We start from the raw sequence: 27,440 nt of genomic DNA, 5'->3' as shown, positions 1-27,440 counted from the left end.
TTTCCATCTACCTGATCTCATTCACCCTTGAAAACCATTGATCCATTTTCAGGGGTCTTGATTGTTTCCAAGTGCTTGGGACACAGGCCTGGACAGCATTCAACAAAGTGATTTCTTGTATCTCTTGCTGGATAAAGGTGTCATGTTCAGCAGAATTGCTGCAGGATCATCTGAAATAGCACTGCCAGTCAGCTGTGTGCCAGCAATTGTAACCTGTTGCCAAAAAGGTTGGATCAGGGGACATTCTCTGGAAAATATGCATAAGGGCACCCCTGTTAGCAGAGAAACTCCAGCATCTGTCATTCTATTGGGGCAACATTTCCACAAGTACAAAGGGGGCTCTGTAACAGCCTTTCATAATTTTGTATGTGAACTCCTGATATTTATTTTAGATAGAGGCTTTATGAGCAAAAACAGAATTCTGTCTTTCTGTTTGTCCGTGAGGGTGACCTGAAAGTCTCTTCCCACATTTGAAGGTTGACCAGGTCCGCCTGTGAGGGTGCACAAAAACTGTTAAGCAGAAAGGGTTTTGCAATCCACTCCCTGCCCCCAACTTAACTCCTCAAAAAGTAACATAGGTCTGGAGAAATGCTGGGGGCTAGGTAAGTGGTGTAAAAAGTAAGAGCTGCAATTGTGTTCAGTTGTCCAATCAGGGGATGTCAGGATCCTTGTGAAGGTTCAACAGTGTTCTTCAGCGTTCTGATATCAAGAATTTATGAGCATGCATAACACCCCAGTCTATCCAAGAATGGAACGTCTTGTCTGCGAGTCCCAGGACACATTCTGGGTGGCCCAGAATTTGTGTCATAGGGGAGAGAGAGTAAAATAAAATTTAAAAAAAATAGAACAATCCACGCTGTGAGATAAAAAAATATATTAAACTTATCACACTAGCAGCTTTAGAAATATCATAAAATTATATGAAATGAATGTAATGCATAGCGCTCAGTGCAATAAAAAAAAAACAATAATGTGCTTAAATACAATTTTCAGTGCAAATAAACTGCAAACAGGTGATTAAAAAAGTTCAATAAAGTGTAAAATGTTAATTCAATGAATTCAACCTATATGTTACCTAAAGTGCTGTAAAGAAATCTCAAGGAAAAAATGGTAGAGAGAACTCTGCAAATTGTGTACTGTAAAATATTTCCGCATCTCTGATATAGTGAATCCGATCAAGGGATGTTTATGTAGAGCAGCACTACAATCTCACGTTTAGTTTTCTATTTGTATAGAGAATGTAGTCTCTCACGAGAGTGAGCTGGGAGTGGCGGCTACTTTACAACAGACACAGGGACCAATGGGGAACAAATATAGCCACCCTCCAGAAGGAAGTAGTGTCAGCACCAATTCAGAGATGATTTGAGGATCTACAACTGAGTGATACACAAATAAGATATATTTTTGTTAAATAGTTAAGGTACTTGAATGCATTTTTTAAGATTCAACTCCTAAGTTTAGTGTCACTTTAATATTATTATATTTTTTGTTTGTAAATGTTAATCATGCAGGCCTTCAATAAATGTGTTAAGCAATAAGTAAATGTTTGTCAACTAAAGAGAAAGTAGAATCTTGTAGTAAATTAGACAGTAAATAAACAGCAGTTGGTAAGTAAAGCTTATTGCCCTGTACACCAAACATTAAATCTATAACTTTTGTAGCATTGGGAAATGCACATATTAACATCACTGGAGCTGTATAAGAGATGCTGATAACCTAAACAAAGAATATTTGTTCCACAGAGGGAGGCAGTTTATCTGCATGAAGGTCACAGGAAGAGACTTTGATGAAGCAACCTGACAAGAGTCTTCTTTTAGGGACCTTGGACTTGATAATGGATATCATGCAATGTACTGTACCGGTCGGCAGTGGGGTTTCTTATACAGCATGCGTGATTGACAAATCACTCAGAAATAATAGGAAGATGACGAACTGCAGTCGCTAACTACAAAGTTATTTTTCAGCCCATTGACAAAAGGTGTCAGGAAATCTGCATTAGTAGATAAATGTGAGGCCGTCACATATTGCAAAAATAATTTCTGAAGCTTCTAAACTAAATTGAATTCACATTCTTTTCTATTATTTATTGTGATATTTTTTCCTTCAGCTCTATTCTGCCAATTTGTTGAACATACTTTTATTGCAACATTTGTGTTATTTTACCAAAAATATCTAAGTATGAGTAGCTATCATAGAAACAGCCATAGCTATTACATCTATTACATATTAGAATCTATATAGCTAAATAAATACAATAAATGCAATTTTATGCTCTGGTTGGCATCTCGCCCACCTCCTGGCAACCAGTGACATCAGTGATCTGGGCAGGACGCATGAACCACATCCCCGAAACTCACAACATCCACCAAAAACAGCCGGCACCCCTTCCCCAGGAACTTGCACCTAGAGTAACAACCAACCCCCCCCCCCTCTTCTTCCCTGGAATGTGCTTCATAAGCTTATTTTGTTTGTTGTTGTTGGGATATTGTTAAAATGAAAAGTAATACAAATATTAAAAAAATAAAATGATCACCCTAAACTTCAGCTTGTATCAACACTAAACAACCCCATATTTTTCAGTTTTACTTTTGATCATTAAAGAAGTCCTTTTAGAGAGTCAGAAGGCATTGGTCACCAAATGCTTTTTCACCTGCAAGAATGCCCAGAATTTGTCCTTGCAACCTGTTAGTCTGGAATAAACTACATTGGATTTCATGAACCCTAAATCTTTTTTTGGTGATTTGAAAACTGCCTGTGAATGTTGTTGAATCAGCAGGTTGCCATACTGTCCACACAGACTGGGTCTCAAGGTGTTTTTTTGCAGAAGACAACATTTGAAACGAAACACTTAAGAAGCAGAATTCTTAAGCCTTCTACATATACTCTGCTCTAAATGCTGTACACTATATTGCCAAAAGTATTGGGACGCCTGCCTTTAGACGCACATGAACTTTAATGGCATCCCAGTCTTAGTCTGTAGGGTTTCAATATTGAGTTGGCCCACTCTTTGCCACTATAACAGTTTCAACTCTTCTGGGAATGCTGTCCACAAGGTTTAGGAGTGTGTCTATGGGAATGTTTGACCATTCTTCCAGAAGCGCATTTGTGAGGTCAGGTCCTGATGTTGGACGAGAAGGCCTGGCTTGCAGTCTCCGCTCTAATTCATCCCAAAGGTGTTCTATCGGGTTGAGGTCAGGACTCTGTACAGGCCAGTCAAGTTCCTCCACCCCAAACTCGCTCATCCATGTATTTATGGACCTTGCTTTGTGCACTGGTGCGCAGTCATGTTGGAACAGGAAGGGGCCATACCCAAACTGTTCCCACACAGTTAGGAGCATGAAATTGTCCAAAATGTCTTTGTATGCTGATGCCTTAAGAGTTCCCTTCACTGGAACTAAGGGGCCAAGTCCAACCCCTGAAAAACAACCCCCCACCATAATCCCCCCTCCACCAAACGTTACACTTGGCACAATGCAGTCAGGCAAGTACCGTTCTCCTGGCAACCTCCAAACTCAGACATGTCCATCGGACTGCCAGACAGAGAACGTGATTCGTCACTCCAAAGAACACGTCTTCACTTCTCTAAAGTCCAGTGGCGGTGTGCTTTACACTACTGCATCCAACGCTTTGCATTGCACTTGGTGATGTAAGGCTTGGATGCAGCTGCTCGGCCATGGAAACCCATTCCATGAAGCTTTCTACGCACTGTTGTTGTGCCATTCTCAAGGCCACATGAAGTTTGGAGGTCTGTAGCTATTGAATCTGCAGACAGTTGGCGACTTCTGCACACTTCGTGGCCGAGTTGCAGTTGTTCCCAGTGGCTTCCACTTTGTAATAATACCACTATCAGTTGACCGTGGAATATTTAGCAGCAAGGAAATTTCACAGAACACCTGAATCCAATGATTTGGAGGGGTGTCCCAATACTTTTGGCAATATAGTGTATTTGTGAGTAAGCATGTGGTCTTTGTCTGCTCTGAGAGCACGTGGTTGCACAAAACACTAAAGATCATAATAAAGCCTGCAGTTTAACACTTGACATTTTTATATTGTGTAACTTTGTTTGGTTTGCTTGCTTACTTATAAAAACAGTTATTTCCAGAACTTCCCTTGCTGCTGCTATTGCTGTGCTGTATTAGACTGTTTAGAATACCTTCTCTGCACAGGTATCTGCGGTTCTGTATATTTTGTGATTGCACACAAGATACAGCTACACTGCTCTCACATACAAACAACATGGCTCAGAAAAAATCTTCACATTGAAAAAAAAAAAATAGAGCCTTTTGAAATTAGACAGTAAAGCAACAAACGCTCACACTATATAGCTGGCTGGAAACAACCAGAGATACTTTGACAGCCAGGTCCCTTTTGAAGTCTGATCAACACAGGTGCGGCACGCTTCATCTTTAGCAGCCTTCATTTGAGGATGCTTTATGCGTATCCCTGTTATATAAGGTGGGTATATAGGGTGCCACCAGGACCTATGCCCCAAAATAGGAAGCACAGATTATTGGACCATAACACCAGGCTGTTCCCCAGTGAAGGTAATCTAATAATTGGAATAGTCCAGGTGGATAACCAAAGTCGTTACCAGGGGTAACAAGAGCGGAGTGCCTAAGCCAAAGATTTGAACAGGGATGTAGTTATAAACAAAGCCAAGGCCAGGGCAGCAGGTGTTATAACAAGGTCAGGTCTCACATTTTGGTCAAATCCAGGGAGTCCAGCAGGTCGGGGATAACAGCAAAGGCTGGTCTAAGGTCTGCTGTGTATTGGTGCTGGTTTGAGGGCTGTCATGTATTGGTGCTGGTCTTAGGTCTGCCGTGTATTGTGCCGGTGTGAGGTCTGCCACACAATGGTGCTGGTAGATCTGCTGCGTGTTGGAGCTGGTGTGAGGTCTGCAGGGCATTGGTGCTGATCTGAGGTCTGCCGTGTGTTGGTGCTGGTGTGAGGTCCTCCATGTGTTGGTGCTGGTGTGAGGTCTGCCTTGAGGAAGGGACCCTGCGCTGCCCCGAAACGTCGGTTTATTTGGATGTCTGTGACGCTTTCTGTCCAATAAAAGGGACATATTTATCTTTACTACTGAGTGCTGATGATTTCCTGACTTTCCGGTGCTGGTGTGAGGTCTTCCGTGTGTTGGTGCTGGTGTGAGGTCTTCCGTGTGTTGGTGCTGGTGTGGGGTCTGCTGTGTGTTGGTGCAGGTGTGAGGTCTGCCGTGTGTTGGAGCTGGTGTGAGGTCTGCCGTGTGTTGGTGCTGGTGTGAAGTCTGCCGTGTGTTGGTGCAGGTGTGAGGTCTGCCGTGTGTTGGTGCAGGTGGGAGGTCTGCCGTGTGATGGTGCTGGTGTGAGGTCTGCTGTGTGTGGGTGCTGGTGTGAGGTCTGTTGTGCCTTGGTGCTGGTGTGAGGTCTGCCGTGTGTTGGAGCTGGTGTGAGGTCTGCAGGGCATTGGTGCTGGTCTGCCACACATTGGTGCTGGTGTGAGGTCTGCCGTGTGTTGGTGCTGGTGTGAGGTCTGCCGTGTGTTGGTGCTGGTGTGAGGTCTGCCGTGTGTTGGTGCTGGTGTAAGGTCTGCAGTGCGTTGGTGCTGGTGTGAGGTCTGCAGTGTGTTGGTGCTGGTCTGAGGTCTGCAGTGCGTTGATGCTGGTCTGAGGTCTGCAGGGCATCAAGCATGTAGAAAACCTGTGCTTTATGAAGGTGCAGTGTTTAGGGGCTGGTCTGAATCACAGTAAAACTAAGTCCAGTTTACTTTTCAGTAAATGTAAATATGTTTTGTGTGTGCACCAGTTATTACATTTTTTCACTTATAGTTGTGCTGCTGATGGCGCTATCTACATGAAATAGAAAAAAATATATATATACCTACAATTAGATAAAAACAAACCTAAAATATGACCCCTGAAACAAACGTCCATTTTGCAAAAGGGAAAAAAATATAGTTTTAGGGGCTGGCATAGGCTGGCCATACACCTATCAATTTTCTTCATTCAACCCGTGGGGCTGAACGAAAACAATTGACCCAATTCCTCCATCAACATAAACAGCATGTCGATCAAGGAATTGCGCTGTTTACATACCGCTGGCATCTGTCAGAATACCCGATCTTAGCGGGCAGCTCATTAGCTGCAGGCTATGATCAATGGAAAATTTTCCAGCCGACTTCTTCGATCAGCTGATCGAGGAATGCCGGATGAAAGGGAGCTGACAGCCCCACACACTGTGCGAATTATGGTGGTACATTAAAGACCAGCCAAAATGCGACCAATGTATGGGCACCTTTATACAAAAGCCCCCTTATTGGTCTTTCAAGCCTGCTTAGAATCCGCAGGTTTCACCTAGAATCCATGGTAGTGACAAAGCCAAACCTCAACACTACTGTCTTGTTAGTTTCCAAGCCCTATTTTATAGATTACATTATTTCTATGCATTACACTGATGGCCAACAAGCCTAAAACAGCTGTTTGTAATAAATTGCTCTATAATATTAAGTTGTATCTGTACTATTAATGTTTGTTCATATTGCCCCATGAGAGCCCAGGTCTCTCTGCAGCTGTGCACATCTATCACTGCCTAATCTGGTCAAAATCATTCAAATGGGGAGACTATCATCTCTTTTCAAGGAAATCTCAACCTGTCCTGGGAGTTGTGACAAAATTATCCACTGTGGTCTTGGATGGATGTTGAATCCTTCGGCATGCAATAATTTGAAAGAAACATGGAGTCGGGTTTAGAATGAGAGTTCACATTTATTGATTTAAAAATCTCTAACACTTGCTAGACATGCTCTTTAAAATACATTGGTCACATAAAAAAAAGGTAGTGGAGTTACAAAGATACATTAACGCTGCAGTACAATTTGTGCTGTACTAAATTAACAACAAGACATTTAAAAGGATAAAAGGGAAGGATTGCAATAAGGTCCAAATTCAGTGGGTACATTCCAGAGATAATGCACTCCTGCTTTACATTATTTACACAAATACACAGACTTATCACAAATCATTGTTATCCTATTAGAGATGCAGCTGCCAAAAACAAAGGAAACCACACTTTTTGTGAGCAACATTCTGCCTTCCTGTTATGCAGAAATAAAAAGCTTTATAAGGCCCATAGTGAATTGGATCCATGTCATTGTGTCTTAAGTACTACATGCACAGAGCAGATAACAAGATATATTGGGAAGAGTTTGCACTGCTGAAGTTTTAGGGGAATTCCTAAAATATTCCCCCTTCTGCCTTGCACACATTTATAACTGCTGTCACAACGTGAAAAGAGGTACTTTTCTGGTTAAGTGTGGTTTGCATTAAATACATCCTGTAAAGAAATCTCTTTAGACCCTTTTGCATGAGGTAGTTTACAATATATTCAAAATTCTGAACTTTGGCTTAATTTGGGAAACACATTAGCCATTTCAATTTGTATGCTCATATTCTGCAATTGAAGATGAAAAAACAAAGGAGAAAGCAACACCATCAACTCTGAAAAATGTATTTACTGTATAAAGAGTTTTCTCTCATAAATCTCTTATTATTAAAGGGGTTTCTAACAGGTTGAATAATTAATGTTGTGATCTGTGATTTTACTGGTGGTTTTATCTAACAGTGAGCATCAGTGCAATGCCAGGATTGCACTAGATAGGACAGGATAAGAAAAAAACTCATTACTTGAATGGCTGTTCTTGTTTATGCCTTAATACATTTTCCTGAACTAACCTATATTTACATGCAGATATGTTTTTATGTTGAACTGTTGTGTGATGTGGAAGTTCTAATTTTCATACAACCATGACACAGCAAAGGAATAAAGAGAGGTGCTTACTGGCAGACGGGACGAGGCTTCATAGCAACAGGACTGAAGCACATTAATGAAACCCTAGATGTCTTTTAATTCATTCAAAGGAGTCTTACTCCCCTATGGTATCCACAGATTGGAATGGCGTGAGTAAACTGTCATGAGACATTTACGCATCTTTGAATAATACAGCCTGTTATTTTTTACATCTGTGTCAAAATCTGTGTGACTCACATAGGATGTGAGCTAAACTGTGTAAAAAGTATGAAAATAGGCACTAATGAGCAAAGCACACATCTCTTCCTAAAATGGTGTTAGACACTAGCAAACCCTTGAGAGTGCTTTTTATTTTGCATTTAAAAACTCTTTAAAATATGGAGAGTTAAAAAAATGAATTCAAGGTTTCAGGATTTTTCTTAATATAACTGCACCACGCACAACTTTGTACTCAATCTTCATTAACCAACCATTACTGGTTGCAGTAAGCCACAATAATATTTAAGCCACATGTCACTATATACCAGGTATGGGAAACATTAACTGAAAATGTCTGCTGAAAAAAATTATTAATATAAACACTTGGCGGTCTTCAATAACAATGCCACTGTAAAAAAAAGCAATGCTCAGCTGTTAAAAAAAAAAGCATTCAAATATAGGAGACGCATAAATAAATATGCACTTGATTATCGTACAGGAAAAATTCAGTGTTCCCGGATTGGTTGAGAAGGATTACATTAGTGTGCTGAAAGAATAATAGTGATATTTATTTTTATCTTGATCTGGCATAATCACTAGCATGTAGCCTGCAACTTTTTGTTGTTGTATGTCAGATATTTCATGCATATGTTATTAAGCATGGCTCGCAGCTTCATTTTTCAATTCTTATTAAATTTCAGATGAGCAGTTCACAACATAAACTTGCTAAGCCTAATGCCATGTGTGGCTAAAACACTCTAGCCGATTTATGATGTGAATGCTTCATCTGATATTTAATGATGGGCTGGAACCTGTGTTATATTCATTGGAGGGAATTTATCAAAACTGGAGCAAAGAAAATCTGGAGCAGTTGTGCATGGCAACCAATCAGCTTCTCTCTTCAGACTGTTCAGTTACGCTTTGAAAATGAAAGGTGGATGCTGATTGGTTGCCGTGTACAGCTGCTCCAGTTTTTGTCTGCTCCAGTCTTGATATATTCCCCTCATTGTATACTGAGACAGATGGAGCCTTTTCTGAGCACCAGAGATTCCCAGTTCATGCACAATATTGGGCTACAAGTTGAGGGACTTTTCAATGCTGTTTTGTATATGTTATTAGTTTGAAAATGAATAAAGCGAGAGGAAAGGTACCAGAAGTGCCTAGACTGAAATGTTAAACAGCAGGACATTAAAACCGTAAGTGTTAAACTGCTGCTTATCTACAATATGCTTACCTATATGTATTTAAAGGTTCTTTCCTCCCCAAGCTACTACTGATCTTCAGTGATCTTTAAACATTACATTTATTCTCACAGCTTAGGGACTATAATATAATTTAAAAACTACATACACACAGATATGGCCCTAACATCCCTGCCTTTTCTATCATGACCGTTTGATATCCAACCTGATATCAACAAGGAATCCCTTCTTAAGCGCATTATCATTAGTGAAGGTATAAAATTACTTTTCTAGACAGAGTATACGCATATTTATGTACAAAATACATTCACACAACTATCTGAACCTCTCCTAGTGGAGCTATCCTTCAATGAGAAAAAAAACAGATCATTTCAGAAAAAAGATCCCATACCTGTAAGTGACAGCAAGGAACATTTTTGAGCTTTTGAAAACATCTTTTGATGGTTGTTAGTCATGTTAAAATTAAAAGCTACATAAATGCACATTATAAAAATATACCAGTCAAGTAAGGACAAAATGACTGTGGCAGAATTCTTCTTTGCTACATCCATTACATAATACAGAAGCCAATGCATGAGTTGCATTCTTTGTTTTTCCATTTACACACTATTGCATTACATTATACAGAGCTGAACTATCCTGTACATCACATGTTATATTCCTATCATAATTCATCTAGCGAAAACATTGGTCTTTTACAATTTTAACACAGTCACTTATAAACAAGCAAGTAACAACTGATACAGTATAGGGTCACAGAACCCTATAGAAATCCTTGATAGGTTACACATTTTGCTCTATAAAATATCTTCTTTGCAGCACAAGCACAACATATTAGGCACAATTACAACATTAGACAACAACTTCCTGGCATGAGATTTGCAATAAATGGTTTTCAAGCAGGTTAGTGACAGACACAGCCAATAAGCATACCCGTATTACCATAAAAAGAAGAAAAGGCTAGTCGGCTAGTGTGGTCACTAATGGGGAAGGTTAGGGATGCTTATATAGATGTGCATATCAGTAACTCTGAGGACAAAATTGTGCAGCAGCTGGAAACCAGCTAATGGGTCCTCAAAGTCAAATACTGTTTAGGTATGAGACGATGTAGAACAGGAATGGAAACCTCAAAATGTATATGTCCCTACCCAAAAAATCTCAGGATATCCAGCTACAGGAAACCCTGTAACAATATAATAGCCAAGATATACTATAAAGGTTTCCATAGTTAGTGGAGGCTATTATGGAAGTTAAGTCCTTGTTTAAGATCAAAGATGGAGGAGAGACCCTTGATAGTTGATCATACAATGACATCAATTCTTCTAAGCAATCACTGTACAGCTATCTCTATTGAACACTGAATGTGGCAGATATTCTCCTCAAGCACTAACCAGCCAGATTGCTCAAATCCTGGCTATATGTGAAACCCAAAGGTTAGGTATCTTTACATCGGAACTCAGAAGCTGGACATGATGACATATGAGCACCATTAAAATAAGGAATTTTACTATGTCTGAAAAAGATCTGGCCACATTATAGTGAGATTAAGTGAATTAACCTAATGTTATATGGTTGAGTAAACTTAATTTTTTATAGTTTTCTTTATTGTTATTAAAGCACCGGGAACAGTTATTATTTTACTTTGTGCAAGATTTACATCAGAAAGGTGCCGATTCATGAAAGCTAGAATTGTGAAAGGATGAATTATTGCCCATAGTAACTCATAGGATTTTAACTTTCAGATAAGACAAGACAACTGACTGGAGGCTACGGTATAGACAACACATTCATTTATGCTATATTTTCAGATAGAAATGTAGACCTCTACAAACATAAGCACCTAACAGGATACTTGTTTAGATCCTCTGTCCACACTTTTGCTTTGATGATAAAACATCTCATAGTACTATAATCAACAAAGTGTATGAAGTTAGTATTTGTGGACTTGGAGGATATGAAATCAGTTATAAAGATACCAAAAACAGCATGTCAAATAAAGCATTTATAATTATTTCAAACTGACTTTTTAAAGTAGACCTTCCACTTACACCCAACAGCAAATTAAACCTATGTCTACATAAACATGATACACTGGTCAGGTCTAAAAGTTGTATAGTTCTCACTATATTCACTTGTTTAAGCTGAAGATGCACATACTTATGAATATTATGAGGGTGTAAAGAATAAATATCTTATCGCACACTATGCCTGCTGAGGTTCAGTAACGTTCTCAGCAAGCACCACAAACTCCAGACTGATGCTTGTGCAGCTTAGTGTAACATTTCTGGCACTAAACTCTATGCCTAACAGAGCAGCTCACAACTGGCTAAGTTAATACAGGCATATCTGGCGTTTAATCTTAAAAATGCATTCAAGTACCTTAGCTGTTAACAAAATTATAGCTTTTTTGTGTATCACTCGGTTGTAGATCCTCAAATCATCTCTGAATTCCTTCCTTCAGTAGAATGGCTACTTTTGTTCCCCATTGTTCCTGTGTGTGTGTTCTAAAGTACGACTCCAAACTCACTCCCATGATGGACTACAATCTCTATACAATTTAGTGAGATTGTAGTCCATCACAGGAGCATGCTTGAAGTGGTGGCTACTTTACAACACACACAGGGACCATGGGGAACAAAAGTTAGCAACCCTCAAGAAGGAAGGACAGTGTTAGCATGAATTCAGAGATGATTTGAAGATCTAAAGCCAAGTGATATTCCAATAAGTTACATTTTGGTTAATAGTTAAGGTACTAGAATGCATTTTTTAAGATTGAATTTCTGAATTTAGTGTCACTTTAATAACTCACTAAAATGTAGCTTCCACTCAACTCCACACAACTAGTGAATCACAGAAGATTTGTATGACAGGTAGCAAATAAAAATATTATACTACTTCAAATAGCAGTCCAGATTTTTTTAAGTACATCTCTCCTGATAAAAACAGTATGAGAGGAGTATTCAAGCCACCCTTATTATATAAAAGGGTAACATGTTCAAGCAAAAATATTGAGTTACTTAGATCCATGCTCCAATACTATATCAAATACTTCTAGCTGCTGTGCTATTAGTGTATAGAATCACCAACAAAATATACATATAACGAGCACTGCGCTATCAACAGTAGCCCAAATTCCTCAAAATGTTCAATAAAGTGCTCATATGGTGTTCACTTAATATTCCATATATTTATAATATTCACATATTTTAACTTTGGGTATATAGTGGTAAGCTCAGAAATAATTTTTTAACAAAATATATAATCCACTTTATTAAAACAAGTAAAAGACTCACATGTGATGAAACATATCTCGCGCCAACTTCTGTGTTATCTCTCTACAGTGAACACCTCAGCAAAGTTATAATATGCGAAGGTGGGTATAAGGCATCCCGGAGAGTGAAGAGGGGAAAAAGTGGATTACAGTTTGGAGGAGCGGAATGGGGAGAAGGAATGGAGCCTGATCATAATAAGCTATTGATGACCATCTATAAATCTGGTGGTCATTACGGTCTGGTGAGTGCGGAGATTTTAAGATTTCTGGCACTGTGGTGAATATAAATTGAGCACGGCATAAGCGTACTGTTGTAGCGTACAGTGAATGATCATTTCAGCAGATGGAAAAACAGAGGACTAATGAATGAACTTTTGATATACAAATAATTTATGTATTTAATTTATTTATATGTATTGTTTATGGTGAGAGATATTTATTATGGCTATCAAGCGTGGGATCTGACAATTTTAGCACTTTATGAATATTTGGAGTATTAAATGAACACTATATGAGCACTTTATTGCACATTTTGAGGAATTTGGTCGACTTTTGATAGCGCAGTACATGATTATATTTATACAAGCAAAAATATTGACCCTCACATTATTCCACCCTATGACACAGAGGCAATTGTAACAGAATTAAAGCATTCCTTCTAATACAGAAAAAGAACATGAAAGCACAACTTTGTCTCCCAATTTAACCATATAAAAATCATAACATTAAAGAAAATTGTAAAAAAAAATCAGCTGAAGGAGAATTAGAGGAGCTTAATCTAGGGTGACATAATGTGTTCCTCCACTCATACTGTGGACTTAGCAGACTTGTACTAGAAAATTAGCAACAATAAACTGCTATTGTTTGACAGGTTGTTCTTGCATTCATCGTATAGAGAATTAACAACAATGAACTGCTATTGTTTTGCAGAATATTCCTGCATTTTTTTCTATAAAGTCTTTACTTTAAGGGAATGTTCTTTTATGCAATGGTGGAACTACTGTCATAGCAGCCCATGCAGTTGCTATGGAGACTGAGGACAAGGGGAGAACCCCAAGACCCTTGAAATGCATTAAGGCAGCATACATAACACTAACTGTTCACAGTAAGAGCACATATGGACTCTTCAAATATTCATACTTCATAAGCAGGCAGTTTCATCAGTACACTGCGTACCACAGAGGTTATTGGAATACAACACCATGGGAGTTTACAGCATCCTCTCACACAATAAACACCATCTATTGAAAGCTGCATGAAAATGGGAAAACAAAGTTTGGTTTGGGGATTGTATTTCCACCCTTGTAATAACAGTGACTGTCATATGCAAAATTTAATTATTGTTTATTGACAACATGGTGCAAAGAGCACTGCTAATGAACAAATACCGGAAATATATAGAATCCAATACAATTTCAGATTAATGAAGTCCAATTAGAGCAAGGTCAATGCAGATTGTTTGCTATTGGTTGCTGCACTTTTAACACTGCACTTTTGTTTTGTTGAATACATTTCAGTAGGTTGTAGTCATGACAACCAAAGGAAAGGAACCAAACATAAAACTGGGACAATTCCTTGTAAGAACCAGATTTCTAGTCTGATTTTCCTACAGACTGAAAGATTTTCGATTGCTATGGGTAACGTCACTTTTGCTTCAGTAGCCTCTGCTCCAGTTTTCATACGAAACACACAATTTCATAATACATAATCCATCTTTTGGCAATGAATTTACGTTATCAATATTTAGAGTAGGATCACTCCCCATCTCTGCCTTTCAAAGTAAAAAGTGAATTCAGAACTGCTAATTAAGATTGACTAATGCCGAAAACACAAAACTGAATATACTGCAGCTTAACATCTCTAGATGTGGTGGCCATATTAATTATGTTTTTTTCAGGATTTGTGATCCAATATTTTTACCTGATAATCCTGCAAATAACACATTTCCTGTTTCTGGGAGGCTACACTCACTCTTCCACTGTATCTATGAGGGCAGCCACAGTTGCCACCTAGCCTGAACTTTAAACATGCCTGCCTTTGGTCATCTCCATTATATAGACAAGCACACTGCATTTCTGTATCTGCTGAAAATGTTCTTAGGCCGGTAAAAGCAAAACTAATGCAGTCACCACATCTAAGAAATAGCTGCAATATATTAGATTTTTCTTCTTAGGATTAGTTATACTTCAATGAGGCTAATTCACAAATAGAGAGGAGACTGTTCACCTAGCAAAGTATATGTTCACTTTGCAAACTCCTTGTGTATGTCAAGGAAAACAAAAAGGCGTACATATATTTAATACATGTACATGTCTCCTGGTTTAGTCCTTTAGATACCCAGTAAGTACAGAAAAATACCTTTTTGATTTGCCAGAAATGCATTTAGCTCCTAGATCCTGTCATGGGCTGACAACACACTGCTTTTTCTGTGGACCAATTGTTGTCAGTCCTGCCCAGTGTATGTTGCTAAACTACTGAACCACTCCTAGTCTCAGATCTCCACAACATAAAGGCTAGTTATTATGTAATCCAAGACAAGAACAAAGAGGACTCCTTGAGATGACACAAGAATTGTGAAGAGGACACAGGAAAGCTCTAACTTTCTAATTTCTAGATCAGTGTTTTCTGCACTTATGAAACAGCTAGAACAAAATGCTTCCAATTATATTATAAACAGACCAAAAAGGAAGCAAATAAAAGATGTTCATTTTCAGTAATGTGTTTAGGTTGTGTTCACTTTAAAATCCCAATTATGTGCAAGGGGAATTAAAAAAACACAGGATTTTTTTCTAGCACAATTAAATATTTTAAGTAAACACATTTTTGCATAATTCACACAGTGAACAGTCTTTACTGCTTCAGTAAATCAAACCCACTGTCTCAACAACTTTTGTACACCACAAGTCCTTCACAGGGTTGTCTCCAGATGATAGTTTTGTCTATTTGGTCTGCTGTAAATAAAGAATTACAAAAAAAAAAGAATTAACAGCGTTATTCACTAAAGGATAAAGAGTTTGGAAAAGGCAGGAGAAGTAAACAACATAAATAGCTGATTTGGAAAAAAAATTCCATTTCAGCTCACTTTCCAGTTCTGCTATGTTGTCCTAGATTGTTCACTTCTCCTGCCTTCTCCAAACTCTTCACCCCTTTGTGACTAACCCTGTCAGTTTTTCAGAATACCTGAGTTTTACAATAAAAATACTCTGTTCTACCCTGACTTAAAGTCACAAATCTAAAGGGACACTTACAGAAGAGGTGAGGTCGCTGAACTGAAGTAATGCTGTGTAATGAGAATCAGAATGCGCAGCAGTCATATTGGCCGCCGGTGCGTTCTACGCATGCCCACCGCCATCTTGGAGGTGGGGTGCATGGCATCACATGACGCCACGCGTGTGCGGCATTGGGTGACGTCATTCGGAGAACGCGCAGTGGCCATATCGACTACTAGCATGTTCTGCACATGCGCACCCGCTATTTTGAAGTATATCTTGGTATAAACCAAAATGGTGGCGCCCACATGTTCTGTGCCGCCATCTTGGTGTATACTAAGATATACTCCAAAATGGTGGCATGCATGCGCACACTGCGCTGGCGGCCGAAACAGCCACTGCTCGATCTGCAGTTTCTTTGTTCAGTTTCGTATTCGGAGGCTCGTTGGCTCCGAATCCGAGGCAGGATTAAAATGAGTTTCCTTTGATGAAACAAATGAAAATGTGTTTCATTCTCATTCTCATTTGTTTCATCTGAAACAAATGTTTTTGCCCTGCACATGTCTAAAAATAATCATTTAGATCCATACATGCAGGCAGCTAAAATTAAACGCAAGTTTTGATTTTTCTGATCAAAGTCAAGCTTAGTCACAAACCCTCTCCTTTCCCAAGCCTTTATACCGGTAATGAGGTCACATGACATATTAAAAAGGACCAATTGAAATGCTCAGAATGCAAAAGGCACAGAGCCACGCTCAACTTTTTCACTACAAGATTTGGACTTCAGCTACCCATTAGTGATGAGCCTGTTTAAAATTGACCAACACCCCACTCCAAGCGCAATTAATTGTGGTAGGCACATTCCCCACCCTGTATCAATATATCACAAAAGGGTGGGGAATAACCCAGACACAACTGCTGCCACTGATTGGGCCGGGAAAGAGCAGGTTTGGCCAAACTCAAACTGTGTTTCTACCAAGCATATACTGCCTATATATCTGGATATTCTTGGTCTTGGCATGCAGTTTTCACTGAAGGTAACCTCTGCTTATTCATTTCTGTTTGATGCTATGCATAGTTTGAATTACTTAGCTTTGTGACTTCATGTAATTTTCCGTAAAGTAGGGATGTTCAGATACCAGTGCCGATACTTGCCATTTTCATGAGAACTACCAGGTTTGCAGCTGGGACCTGGCTCTGGTGCTCCACCACTGTTCTGAAATCATTAGTCTGTATTGTTTTAGAAAAACTGTCACATGGCAATAAACAAAAATCTGTGAGTACTTGTACTTGAAAATAGTATCAGCGCATCCCTTGAATATATTTATTAAAAAAAAAAAAATCATACATGAAAACAGGGATGCACAAATCCCAGGAGCTCCTTATGCTCCTTAAAAATGACAGCTGCCTACTAACTATTGAATTTTTCTCTAGTCTAGGAGCTGGAAAAGTGTCTGTACATGTAGTTGTACCGAGTATGGTACTTGGTATCTGAACATCCCTACCGTAAATACACGTTGAAACGATTATGATAACCAAACATAAAAAACATTTGTTTCCAAAATTGACTTTTCATAATAAACAGCATGGTGATGAAATGGTGAATTTTATAATCAATGGTTTTTTTTTGTAATGCCTACTAGTCCGTTGTCTTGTCTACTAAATGCAATGGAGCAGAATTGGCAAAGTTATCTTTGTGGTGGTGCTGCTGCTGCTGAGACATTCAATATCAAAGAAAGGCTGCACTATGGAAAATAATTTCACTCCTGGTCTGAAGGTATGATGAGAGGAAGAGGAGGAAAATGCTGAAAAGTAACCAGAAATATAATTCTGAGTCAAATCTGGGACCCAGTTCTCAATGAAACAATTTGGTTTTGGTTTCATACAGTGTCTGGCTTTTAAGCAGATTGTAAAAAATGTTTTATTTCTTTAAAAATATTGTAGAAAACCTAGTGCTGGGCATAGACACATCTATGCTTTAGATAATCCATAGAAGGTTTGTGTGCCATAAACATATACAAATATTCCTTAGGTCAACTGGGCATTTCCGTGGAAGCATTTAGCAGAGAAATAAACCCCAAAAAGGTTTGTTATTCCATTTCACATTGCTGGGTACCCCAAAACATTTGTTTTTGCTCAAACTGTATAATATATATATATAATTTGCCCTTATATGGACATTAGAAAAATGTATAGCACATGTAATGGGGTATACAGTATAATGTAACAATGTTGTATTAGGGTCATTTCATAAACGTGAATTTGGCAAAACATTCATATTTAAAATGAACATCAATAAATGTCATTAAAAATCATTGTGCGTTTATTAGGATACAGAGAAAAAAAAATGTGTTTTTATATTTTATCCTTCAGTTTATATGTGGCACCTATACATATATAATATATATTTTAATAAATGCATTTATTTATTTTTCAACAGTAGAGCCTCTATTTTACTTTTCATAAAGTGTGTTTTTGCTGATGTTTTTGTAATTTTCAGGTATTGTTAATATTTATTTATTTTCATAATTTCTAACTTCAGTACTGATCATGTATTTCTTACACAAATTATGTTTTAATTATAAACGATAGAGAGAAAACTTTGGAACAAAACAGCTTGGACATTCCTTAACCGAAACTGGTGGTCCTCAAATATCAGTGATTAATTTTAGCAAATTTGATGGGTTTTGCACAAAAATCATTCTAATTTAAAATAAATAATTTTAACAGTAGAAATGTATCATTTTGTTGCAATCACTGCACAATTTGACATGATCGTTTTATTCTGTTGTTGCTATCAGTCAAAGTTTATATTATATTTGCCTATATAAATCCAACTGTATTGATCCAGCTGCCATATTGTTATCATATATGTTTACAGCCAAGTCTTATCTAACCATAACATGCTATCCAAGACTGTATAGTTAGCCTTGGTTAAAGTAAGCCTTTAATTTTGTCCAAAGCCAGACACTGCAAAACACTGAAAAAAGGAAATAATGTCATGATCACATGGCTCATTTCAGCAAGTTTATCTAAAATATTGTATTGTCTACAGTCCAAAATATTTAAAAATAAAAGCAAAAAAATAAAACAAAATTGAGGTAGTTTTTTTTTTCCATTCAAAACACTATTCAAAAATGCCATTCCCACTCCCAACAAAAGAATAACTAAATCTAAAAAAAGTACAAAATTAAAACACAAAATAGCAACACCATAACACTTATATCCTCATCCATACAGGAAGGGAGTCCCTCCCATAAAATGGCGTAAAAAACCTAGGTCTGTAAACAACAAAATGCAGAAACTGCATTTACGTTTGTGCACCCATGTTGAAGATAATACATTCAACTCTGTCAGGAAATAAATAGATAAGAAAAAGAGTGAAGAAAAAAAAAAAGCAAACTTTTGGCTCCCACATAGAGAGTAATAGTCTTTTTTTCCTTTTTAACGATTCCAAAGCAGCCACTTTTGACAGCTGTCTTTAAACCGTTTTCCTCTGGATGCTTACTCCTTGCTGACATTGGTTTTGCATGAGTGAAGAAATGCTTTAAAAAGCAGAGGTAGTTGCTCCAGGGGTACATTCACCAGCTTCCCTGCAATGTTAAAAATGATGATATTATTATTATTATTATTAATTTTCATTATAAAAATAGATTTCTGAAGCTACTCTGCTTAGTGCCAGAAATCAAAAGTGTAGCTCTACCTCTGTTTGTCATAACTGCCAAGTAAGACATTTAGATTTACTTATTTTAGCAGAGAATGACTCCTGAGGACAGACAGTTGCTGCCCTGTCGATTAGCTGATCTCATGCTGACAACACACTATTTTTCCAGTGCATATAACAGGTAATAATTTAATATTTTCCTTAACCATGGGCTGTATTATGTGTTTTTAGTAACACAACAACATTCCAACTCTGACTCCCATTTCCAAAGTCCCCATCAGAAAAATTAATCAAAACTGAATAAAGGGGTGAATATAAAGAATCTTGGAAATTCTTATAAAGAGAATAAAGAGCCTTATAAAGAATCTTGGAAATGTAATATTACAATTATTGCATATTCTCAATCATGACTAACTCTCCTTGACTACAGTCTACTAGTCTGCAAATGTTGTCTACATGTTCTACATAAACTTTTTACCTGGATTTAATGATTTAGCAGTTGTCTGAACTGTGTGGGACTATGGGATACCTCATTTGAACTGATGTTGTGACACAAACAGAAGAGTGATTGCCCCTGGCTAGTTCTTTTCTATAAAATCGATTGCTCACCTCTTTCTGTTTTAGTTATGCCAACAGCCCAACCATTCTGAAATTATCTTTCACTTTCGGTAAAACAGTAAACTAAATAGAAGCTGTTGCTATGGACTTCTACACTTTACACACTGTTCCTTTTTCTTTTTTTTAGTAAGCAAATTGCTCTGGAACCCCCATTGTACTGAGACCCCAAAATATATGACTCTTTCTATTTCTATTGTAGAAATGTTACAATCTGGAAAGCACAAAACAGACTCTGAGATCTAGCTGGGGTTGTGCTCATTTAATCTTCTTTTCAATACAGGCAGTCCCCGGGTTAAGGACGTCCAACTTACGGACAATCCGTACTTATAAACCGGGGTCCACAGTTCTCGTAAATGTACCGGCAGTCCTGTGCCCTGCTGCTTTCCCCGCCTGTGTTGGCGGAGGCAGCGGAGACACAGATCGCTGCATTGCTACGCTGCCCCTCTTACCTCAGCTGATGTCCCGACCTCCTCTTCCGGCGATCCGTTGGCTTCCCCGGTCCGGCCACGGCTCCTCTGCCCCGCCCCCTGCCTCCTCTTCATTGCAGGCTGGGAGCCAAACCCAGCCTGCTATTGGATATTGTAAAATGCAATAGCCAATAGCAAGCTGGCTATTGCACCCGCCCTCTGCTTGTTGTCAATCAGCATGGGAGGACCTGATAGAGAACTTTCTCCTTCAGGCCCCTCCTCTGCTGATTGACAGCAGGCAGTGGGCAGATGCAATAGCCAGCCTGCTATCGCAATTTGAAATATCCAATAGCAGGCTGGCTATTGCTCCCAGCATTAAAATAAAAAATAAAATAAAAAAGACAAAAAAATGTAAATAAAAATAAAAAATGCAAACAAATAAATAAAAAAAAGTTTAAAATAATTAAAAAAATTATATATATTATAATCTTCTGAACAGCAGGAACAGACAGCAAAACAAATGCTATCCAAAACGAAATAATGTTTTTTTGGCTGGGGTTACACTTAAAAAATGTACCTGTTCCGACTTATATACAAATTCAACTTAAGTACAAACCTAAAGTCCCTATCTTGTATGTAACCCAGGGACTGCCTTTATAGGTTTGATGATATAAGATATGCTGATGTAATTCTTACCAGCAATATAGCGTATCTCAGGCAAACACATCATAAGGTCCGGGAATCTGTTGGGTTGGAGAGGATACCTATACTCTGTGAAGTCCTGACACACGTACCAGTACCTCTTATTCAGCTGCTCCAGCTGGGAAACATTGCTAATACCTTGGATATCTGTTGGAAAAAAATGTTTGTTAGGGATGGGAAATTACATTCGAGGCTTATGAATGCATGTATACTTAAAAGCTGAGTTTACCTTTTAGACCATGTTTAATGGTACATCCATATTCAGGTAACATGAATATGGGTGTAACATCACTATATCATGAAACATGGTCACCCATATCCCACTCCTCACTTACCTAAATTGAAGGGTTCTTCTCCCTCCAGGCTTCTCCTCTTTTTAAAAAAATGGTGTGGCTGTGCAGGGCTCTGCCCACACACCTGCATTAATAATTCACAAAAATTACATTAGCCACTAAGGCAAAGGTAGTTATGGTTCTCAATGGAATACAAGTGCTGTGACATCACCGCACTTGTAGTCTATTGATACTTCCTCCTTTTCCTGCTATTGAATGTCTGTACCTTGGTACGGACAGGTACAGGAGGGAGAATTTGCAGGAGCCAGGCATTGCACCCGCGATCCACTTATTGCGGTTGTAATGTTTTACTGGCTACAATGCAAAAAGATTATAAATGCAAATTTTTTAAATTTGATTAATAGTGTGCATCTATTTTTATTTATTTTTTTAAAAGGTGGACTTTGCCTTTAAAAGGTTTTTACACTTTTAGGTAAAATAGGGAACACCCCTTTAACTAATACATGGCCTAGTGCCTAGTTCCCCACACAGAGCTTGCTGTTACTCAGCATTTTGGCTCTACATAAAAGGTGGCACTGCATTGCACTGCTGCCTATTAGACTGTAAGCTCCAAAAACAAATTTATCATACCTTTATATCCATCAAAACAAAAATGGAGCATCATGACTGTATATTATTAATACTACAACATACTCTTTGGAAGGGGCTCCGCTGGGTGAATCTGTGATGGAAAAGGATTTGGGGGGCCTAATGAATTACAAACTAAGCAACAACATGCAAGGCTAATCTGCAGCTAAAAGAGCTAGTAGAGTGCTATCTTGCATTAAACTGGAATATATTTAAGAGATCAATCCATAATTCTGCCCCTTTATAAAATGCTATTTTTGGCCTCATCTTGAATATGCAGTTTAGTTTTGGTCACCAATTCACAGAAAGGATGTCCTTGATCTCAGAGAACAGCAACAAAATTAATAGGAGGTTGGAAGACCTTAGCTATAAGGAATTATTACAAAGATTACATTTATTCATGCAAGTGCCATGTGTAGTGGATTTATCACTACACCCAGGTGGTATGGAACGGCGAGAGAGTGGTTGCGAACTGAGAAAATTTGACTTTTTTGTGAAGTTATATCTTTATAAATTATAACTAAAGGCAAAACGTTTATTTTAGATTTGCATAGAGTGGTGAGGAGTTAGAACCACTGTCAGGTTTTTTTGCTGTCTGTGTCCCTATTTGGGAGATTTACTCTTGAATTCTCCAGAATACCCATCTCAGCGGTAATTAAAGTGATTTTTAATTGCCACCAGAACACAGGGGAAATTCCAATGAGAACACATGTTTCTGGGACAACTCTTTAGTAGGTGAATTTTCCTCCGATTAAAAAAATATTCTTTCAGTTTCTTAGTCTACAGGACAGAAAATGAAGGGAAATCTCCCTAAAGAGACACAGGTGACAAAGAAACTGAAAGCAGTTTTACCCCCTCCTACTCTATGCAAAATGAAAAACGTTTTGGCCTAAGATATACTTTTAAAACAATGAATTTAGTGTTTTTATACTTGGAAGTGCCAACATTTAGTCTAAATCTGCATACTGTACATGCAGATGTAAGATAAAGTGTTAGGCGATATATGACTACTACCGTGTTTCCCCCGAAAATAAGACAGTCTTATATTTGTTTTGCCACAAAAAAACACAATAGGTCTTATTTTCGGGGGAGGTCTTATTTTAATGTACAACAATCAACATGTATCCATGTACAAAAATATGGTGATCAGGGCAATCAGGGGTGCCGTACCTTTCTAAGAGCAATTTGAGGGTAGATTCTTTTTTTGCACACGAGTTTTACCCTGATGACACGTTTCGTCATGTGACTTTTTCAAAAAGTCACATGACGAAACGCGTCAAAGAGGGTAGATTCTTTTTTTGCACACAAGTTTTTTAAACTGTTCCCGAGCTGCCTGTGCCGGCCGGACTTTGTATACCGCCTATGTAAGTTACTATTTTCAATAAATTTGTACACTTTTAATTACTACACCATGAGGGCTTTCTCCTTCTTTTATTCCTAAAATATTGTGGGACCACAGCGAGAAGTTTCGCCAACACCATATCTGAGAAAATCCATCAGTGCGCTTCTGGGACACCGTCAGCGCTGCAAGGGAGAAGATAAAACACTCACCCTGCTGGGTCCCAGAGCGGAAACAACCGGGTCCAAAATAAAGCGTGACCGTAAGCCTAAGTGCCACTAATCAAAAGCCTTCTACTAACTCCATTTGGTGAGTACCCATCTAAGAGGGGTTGTTGGACTACCACTGAAATACACCATCAATATTTTTTTCCTGTATACGTTTCCTATGGCTTTTTAAATTACCTTCCACTGAACACTGTGCTCCGGTGATTTGATTTTTTTATTGTAAGGGTGCTTTTTGTGGATTGCCTGCATATTGTTACATATCGGTTATAGACTTTTTGATAGGTCATCACGTTTTTTAAACAATTTGATTGATGATTTAATGCAACAAATGTATTACCTTGATTAACATTTGTCACCATCACTAGTTAATAGACCTTCACATATCGGCTATTTTTCATTGTTGTTTCAACGTTGGTCTGGTTTTTCACAGTTTCTTTGACACAATTGAGTTATTCAGTTCCTCTTTTTTCCAATATTATATGCAGGATTTCTTTTGATTTATTTAGTTATTATTGGGTTTAGGCCAAATCACTTAACCCTTTATTTTCACTTTATTATATTCTCACTTGTATACTTGGTTGTACCGAGTTCTATACAATCCATACCTTTAGCGCTTTGATATTTTCTTTTTTGAAGTTCCCCCTTATGCCACCACCGGCCCTGGGAATGGTCACAACTAGGTCTTATTTTCGGAGTAGGTCTTATATTTTAGCAATTCCCAAAAATAGTACTAGGTCTTATTTTTAGGGTATGTCTTATTTTCAAGGAAACAGGGTATACAGTCTAATGTCACACCACGCTATCAATCCAAGTCTAAATTTTATTATAATAAAAATGATCTAAATCCCCAATAAATACAAGGGTGAGAAAACTATAAACGTAATTACAGCAATAGTGTTTTGGCAGCTACAAATTTCTTTAGGTGTTTTGAATCTGTAACTAGTAATGACAATCATACAGTATCTACAGCAAACTTCTTTACCACCAAAATGATACCTTTCACTGCTCTTCTTAAAAATCACTGCAAAGTACCAACTATTACAGAACATTGTTCTCATTTGTGCTGGAAACATCTGGCAATCCCACAGCTTGCTTTTCTCCCTCCAGCAGCTGCTGTAAGCCATCACTGCTCATATGTTCCTCCTCCGGTGCGCTGTGAATTGTGTTTACCAGGGTGAAATGTGCAAGTGGTGATGGAGTTGCGAGAAGTTATATCTATTGAACTCTCAAACATATGAATGACTGCTAATGCTGACACTATTAACATAATTTACTTTTAAGTTTTGTATTTATTTATTTATATTGGAGATTTGGATGGCTTTTGAGGAAACTTTTTATAGACTTGGACTAACAGCAAGGTGGACTTGTGGATTTTAAGATTTAATAAGAAAGCCTGACTGTGCTTTTACATAACAGCAACTTTAATTCCTGGCGTAGCTCCCTGTTTACGACTTAAGGTTACTGATATCGGATACTAGATAAGCACAAGTAATATATCTTTCCTTTTTAATTTACAGAAGATCACTGATAAAAGTTAAAAAAAAAGAAAGAAGAAAATAACTGTGTAGATTTAACAAACGTTAATTCCCACATCTAGAGTCTAGATCAGGTTTGCCCATTAGGTAGATCGCAATCTTCCAGTCATTCGCAAAGCTAAAGATGGTAGATCGTGAGTTGGCTCCCTGTCCCGAGCTCCCTTATATGGTGTTAGTGCGGCAGAATGTGTTGGATGCTGCAAACAGGGAGGGGCATGCCACCTGCAGCATTTGACATGTTTACACCTTCATCCTGCCCCTCCCCGCCTGCAGCGTCCAGCATGCAGAGGTATACAGGATAATGGAGTTCCATCAGGATGATCAAATTCTGTCCTCCTGCACCATGTTGGGCCATGGGTTTGACACCCAAAGAGGTCGCCTTAATGTGCAGGTATGGCTCAGTGTAAGGTGAACAGAAGTAACATTTCTGTTACTTTAACTGGCTCATTTGCTTTTCAGTGTACAAAATATTTCTCTATTCTGTTATGGTGTAATCTCAAATACATATAGAAGTTTACTGCTTCTGTCCAGAGGATTTGTAATTTTGGCCAGCTGTTCTTAGGACATAACTCTTTTCCATTTACTCTACTACTTCGGGTTTATCATTGCTGCTTCTGTGCCAGTGCTCTGCTCATTGGACAAGGTAATTATGATAATTAATTTTGGTTCGCAATAGCAGGACAGGACAGCGCGCATGAAGAGTTGGGAAGAGCCAGGAAACAGGTAGTTACTACCTGGTAGTATGTTTGGATACCAAAGTGGATATACTGAGATATACAGTCTGTCATTCATATCCCACACATCAGACACCCCTGCTGGTCCTGTGACCATGGACATTGCTAGAACCGGGTAATCAGGGGAATTACCCCATATCTGTCTGAGTGTCTTAGGTCCCGACACGGCAACATTTTTTTAATAAGCATGTTTCGCCAGCTACTGGCTTTTATCCCTGCTGACTGCCAGACCTGCAGCTGCTGTCTTCTGTTTCCACTTGTTGGTCTGCTCAATAATACTGGACTTGCAGCACAGTGTCAAAAAGGCGTTTCGGAGCACTTACCCCAGCCCTGTGCTGGGGTAAGGTCTGACAGTCAATGGGGCAGACTGGAAGGAAGGAGCAGAAGACCGCAGCTGTTATAGTACAGACATTAGGTTAAAAAACTAACAAACGGGTGGTTGCAGCATCAGGACTCAGGGCACTCACCAGTAGATGCAAAATTGAGCATCTGTATTCAAATTATTAGGCTTATTCAATGGAAAGATACATGCAGTAGTCCTAGTAAGCATTTTAATGTGTTTGTTTTTAAAATACAGGTTTTTTTTTTCCCGTTGGTAGATCTCATTGAGCTCATCATTTGAAAAGTAAATCTTAACACAAAAAATTGTGGGCACCCCTGGTCTAGATGGACTCCAGACTTTAACAAAAACAGACAACAGTCCAGACCCTAAGGGCCTGTTTACACCACCACTTAAATTTTTGGGATTTCTTATCACTTTCTGTCCCAGTGACAACCGACCAGGACAAATAGAGTGGATACATACCATAAAAGGTGGGCAAAAGGTTTAACCTTACTCAAAAAATTGGCTTTACATACACTTTAATTGTGAGTGTGTTTGAGTGAAAATATGTTTGGTCTGTGTAATTCTGTAATAAACCTTATGAAACACTGTCTCAGTTGGTTTTCTTAGAAATACAGGCACAGGGGGTCACAAATAAACTGTTGAATATAGTTAGCTAAATTCAAGACAGCCTGATTTGCAGTAGATGTGTGTCTAATTTGTATGATAACTGTCCAAAATGAAGCTATAACAATATTTTCAATGATCACAACATTGATCTTATGGCATTAACATCCCTAGAAAAAGCTAGAACAGCTGGTGATCTGTCACACAATCCTTATCTGGATAGGAATAATCTGTCATTGTGGCTGCCTGAAACTACATGTGTTAAATGACGTGTGTCCTGGCCTTGGTGTCTGCATTAAACAGCTATTAAAATGTGATTAATAAATGGAAAGTCACTTGCTCCCATCACATGAATCCAGCGAACACCTCTTTTTAACCCCTTCTCAGGTAAAGTATGTATTCTATTCTGATTTTAAAACATAAGCTTCTCCAGTACTTACCTTGATTCAGGAAGTTGATGGCTTTCATGCAGACATATTCTTCATTGCTAACCTTCAGCTGGCTGAATTTTCGATACAAGTAAATAAGCCTTTCCATCACTTCCATACCCTCCTCACTAAATCTGAAAGAAGAACAAGTTGTTATGTGATTCATCCTGTTAAAAAATTACACAAACCTAATATGACAATTATTTAAAAAAAAATTATTTTTTAATGCAACACTAAAAAAGCAAATTAACACAAT

The 27,440-nt window shown here is 38.3% G+C and overlaps 1 protein-coding gene across 1 annotated transcript in view; it reads right to left on the bottom strand.

The window, feature by feature from the left end:
• Positions 1 to 18,776: 18,776 nt before the first annotated feature.
• The window catches only part of NR6A1 (nuclear receptor subfamily 6 group A member 1), a 45,672-nt gene continuing 37,008 nt past the window's right edge, over positions 18,777 to 27,440 (bottom strand). Inside the window, exons 6-8 of the mRNA XM_018560178.1 lie at positions 27,197 to 27,318; positions 21,047 to 21,199; positions 18,777 to 19,254 (exon numbers count right to left, since the gene is read on the bottom strand). Coding sequence (XP_018415680.1) covers positions 19,166 to 19,254; positions 21,047 to 21,199; positions 27,197 to 27,318 — 364 coding nt within the window. The 3' untranslated portion in view covers positions 18,777 to 19,165. The remainder of the gene's footprint in view (positions 19,255 to 21,046; positions 21,200 to 27,196; positions 27,319 to 27,440) is intronic.

The sequence above is a fragment of the Nanorana parkeri genome, unplaced genomic scaffold, assembly GCF_000935625.1.
Source record: "Nanorana parkeri isolate BGI_ZX_2015 unplaced genomic scaffold, ASM93562v1 scaffold437, whole genome shotgun sequence".
NCBI classification, from domain to species: domain Eukaryota; kingdom Metazoa; phylum Chordata; class Amphibia; order Anura; family Dicroglossidae; genus Nanorana; species Nanorana parkeri.
This window is presented reverse-complemented; position numbering and strand designations above follow the sequence as displayed.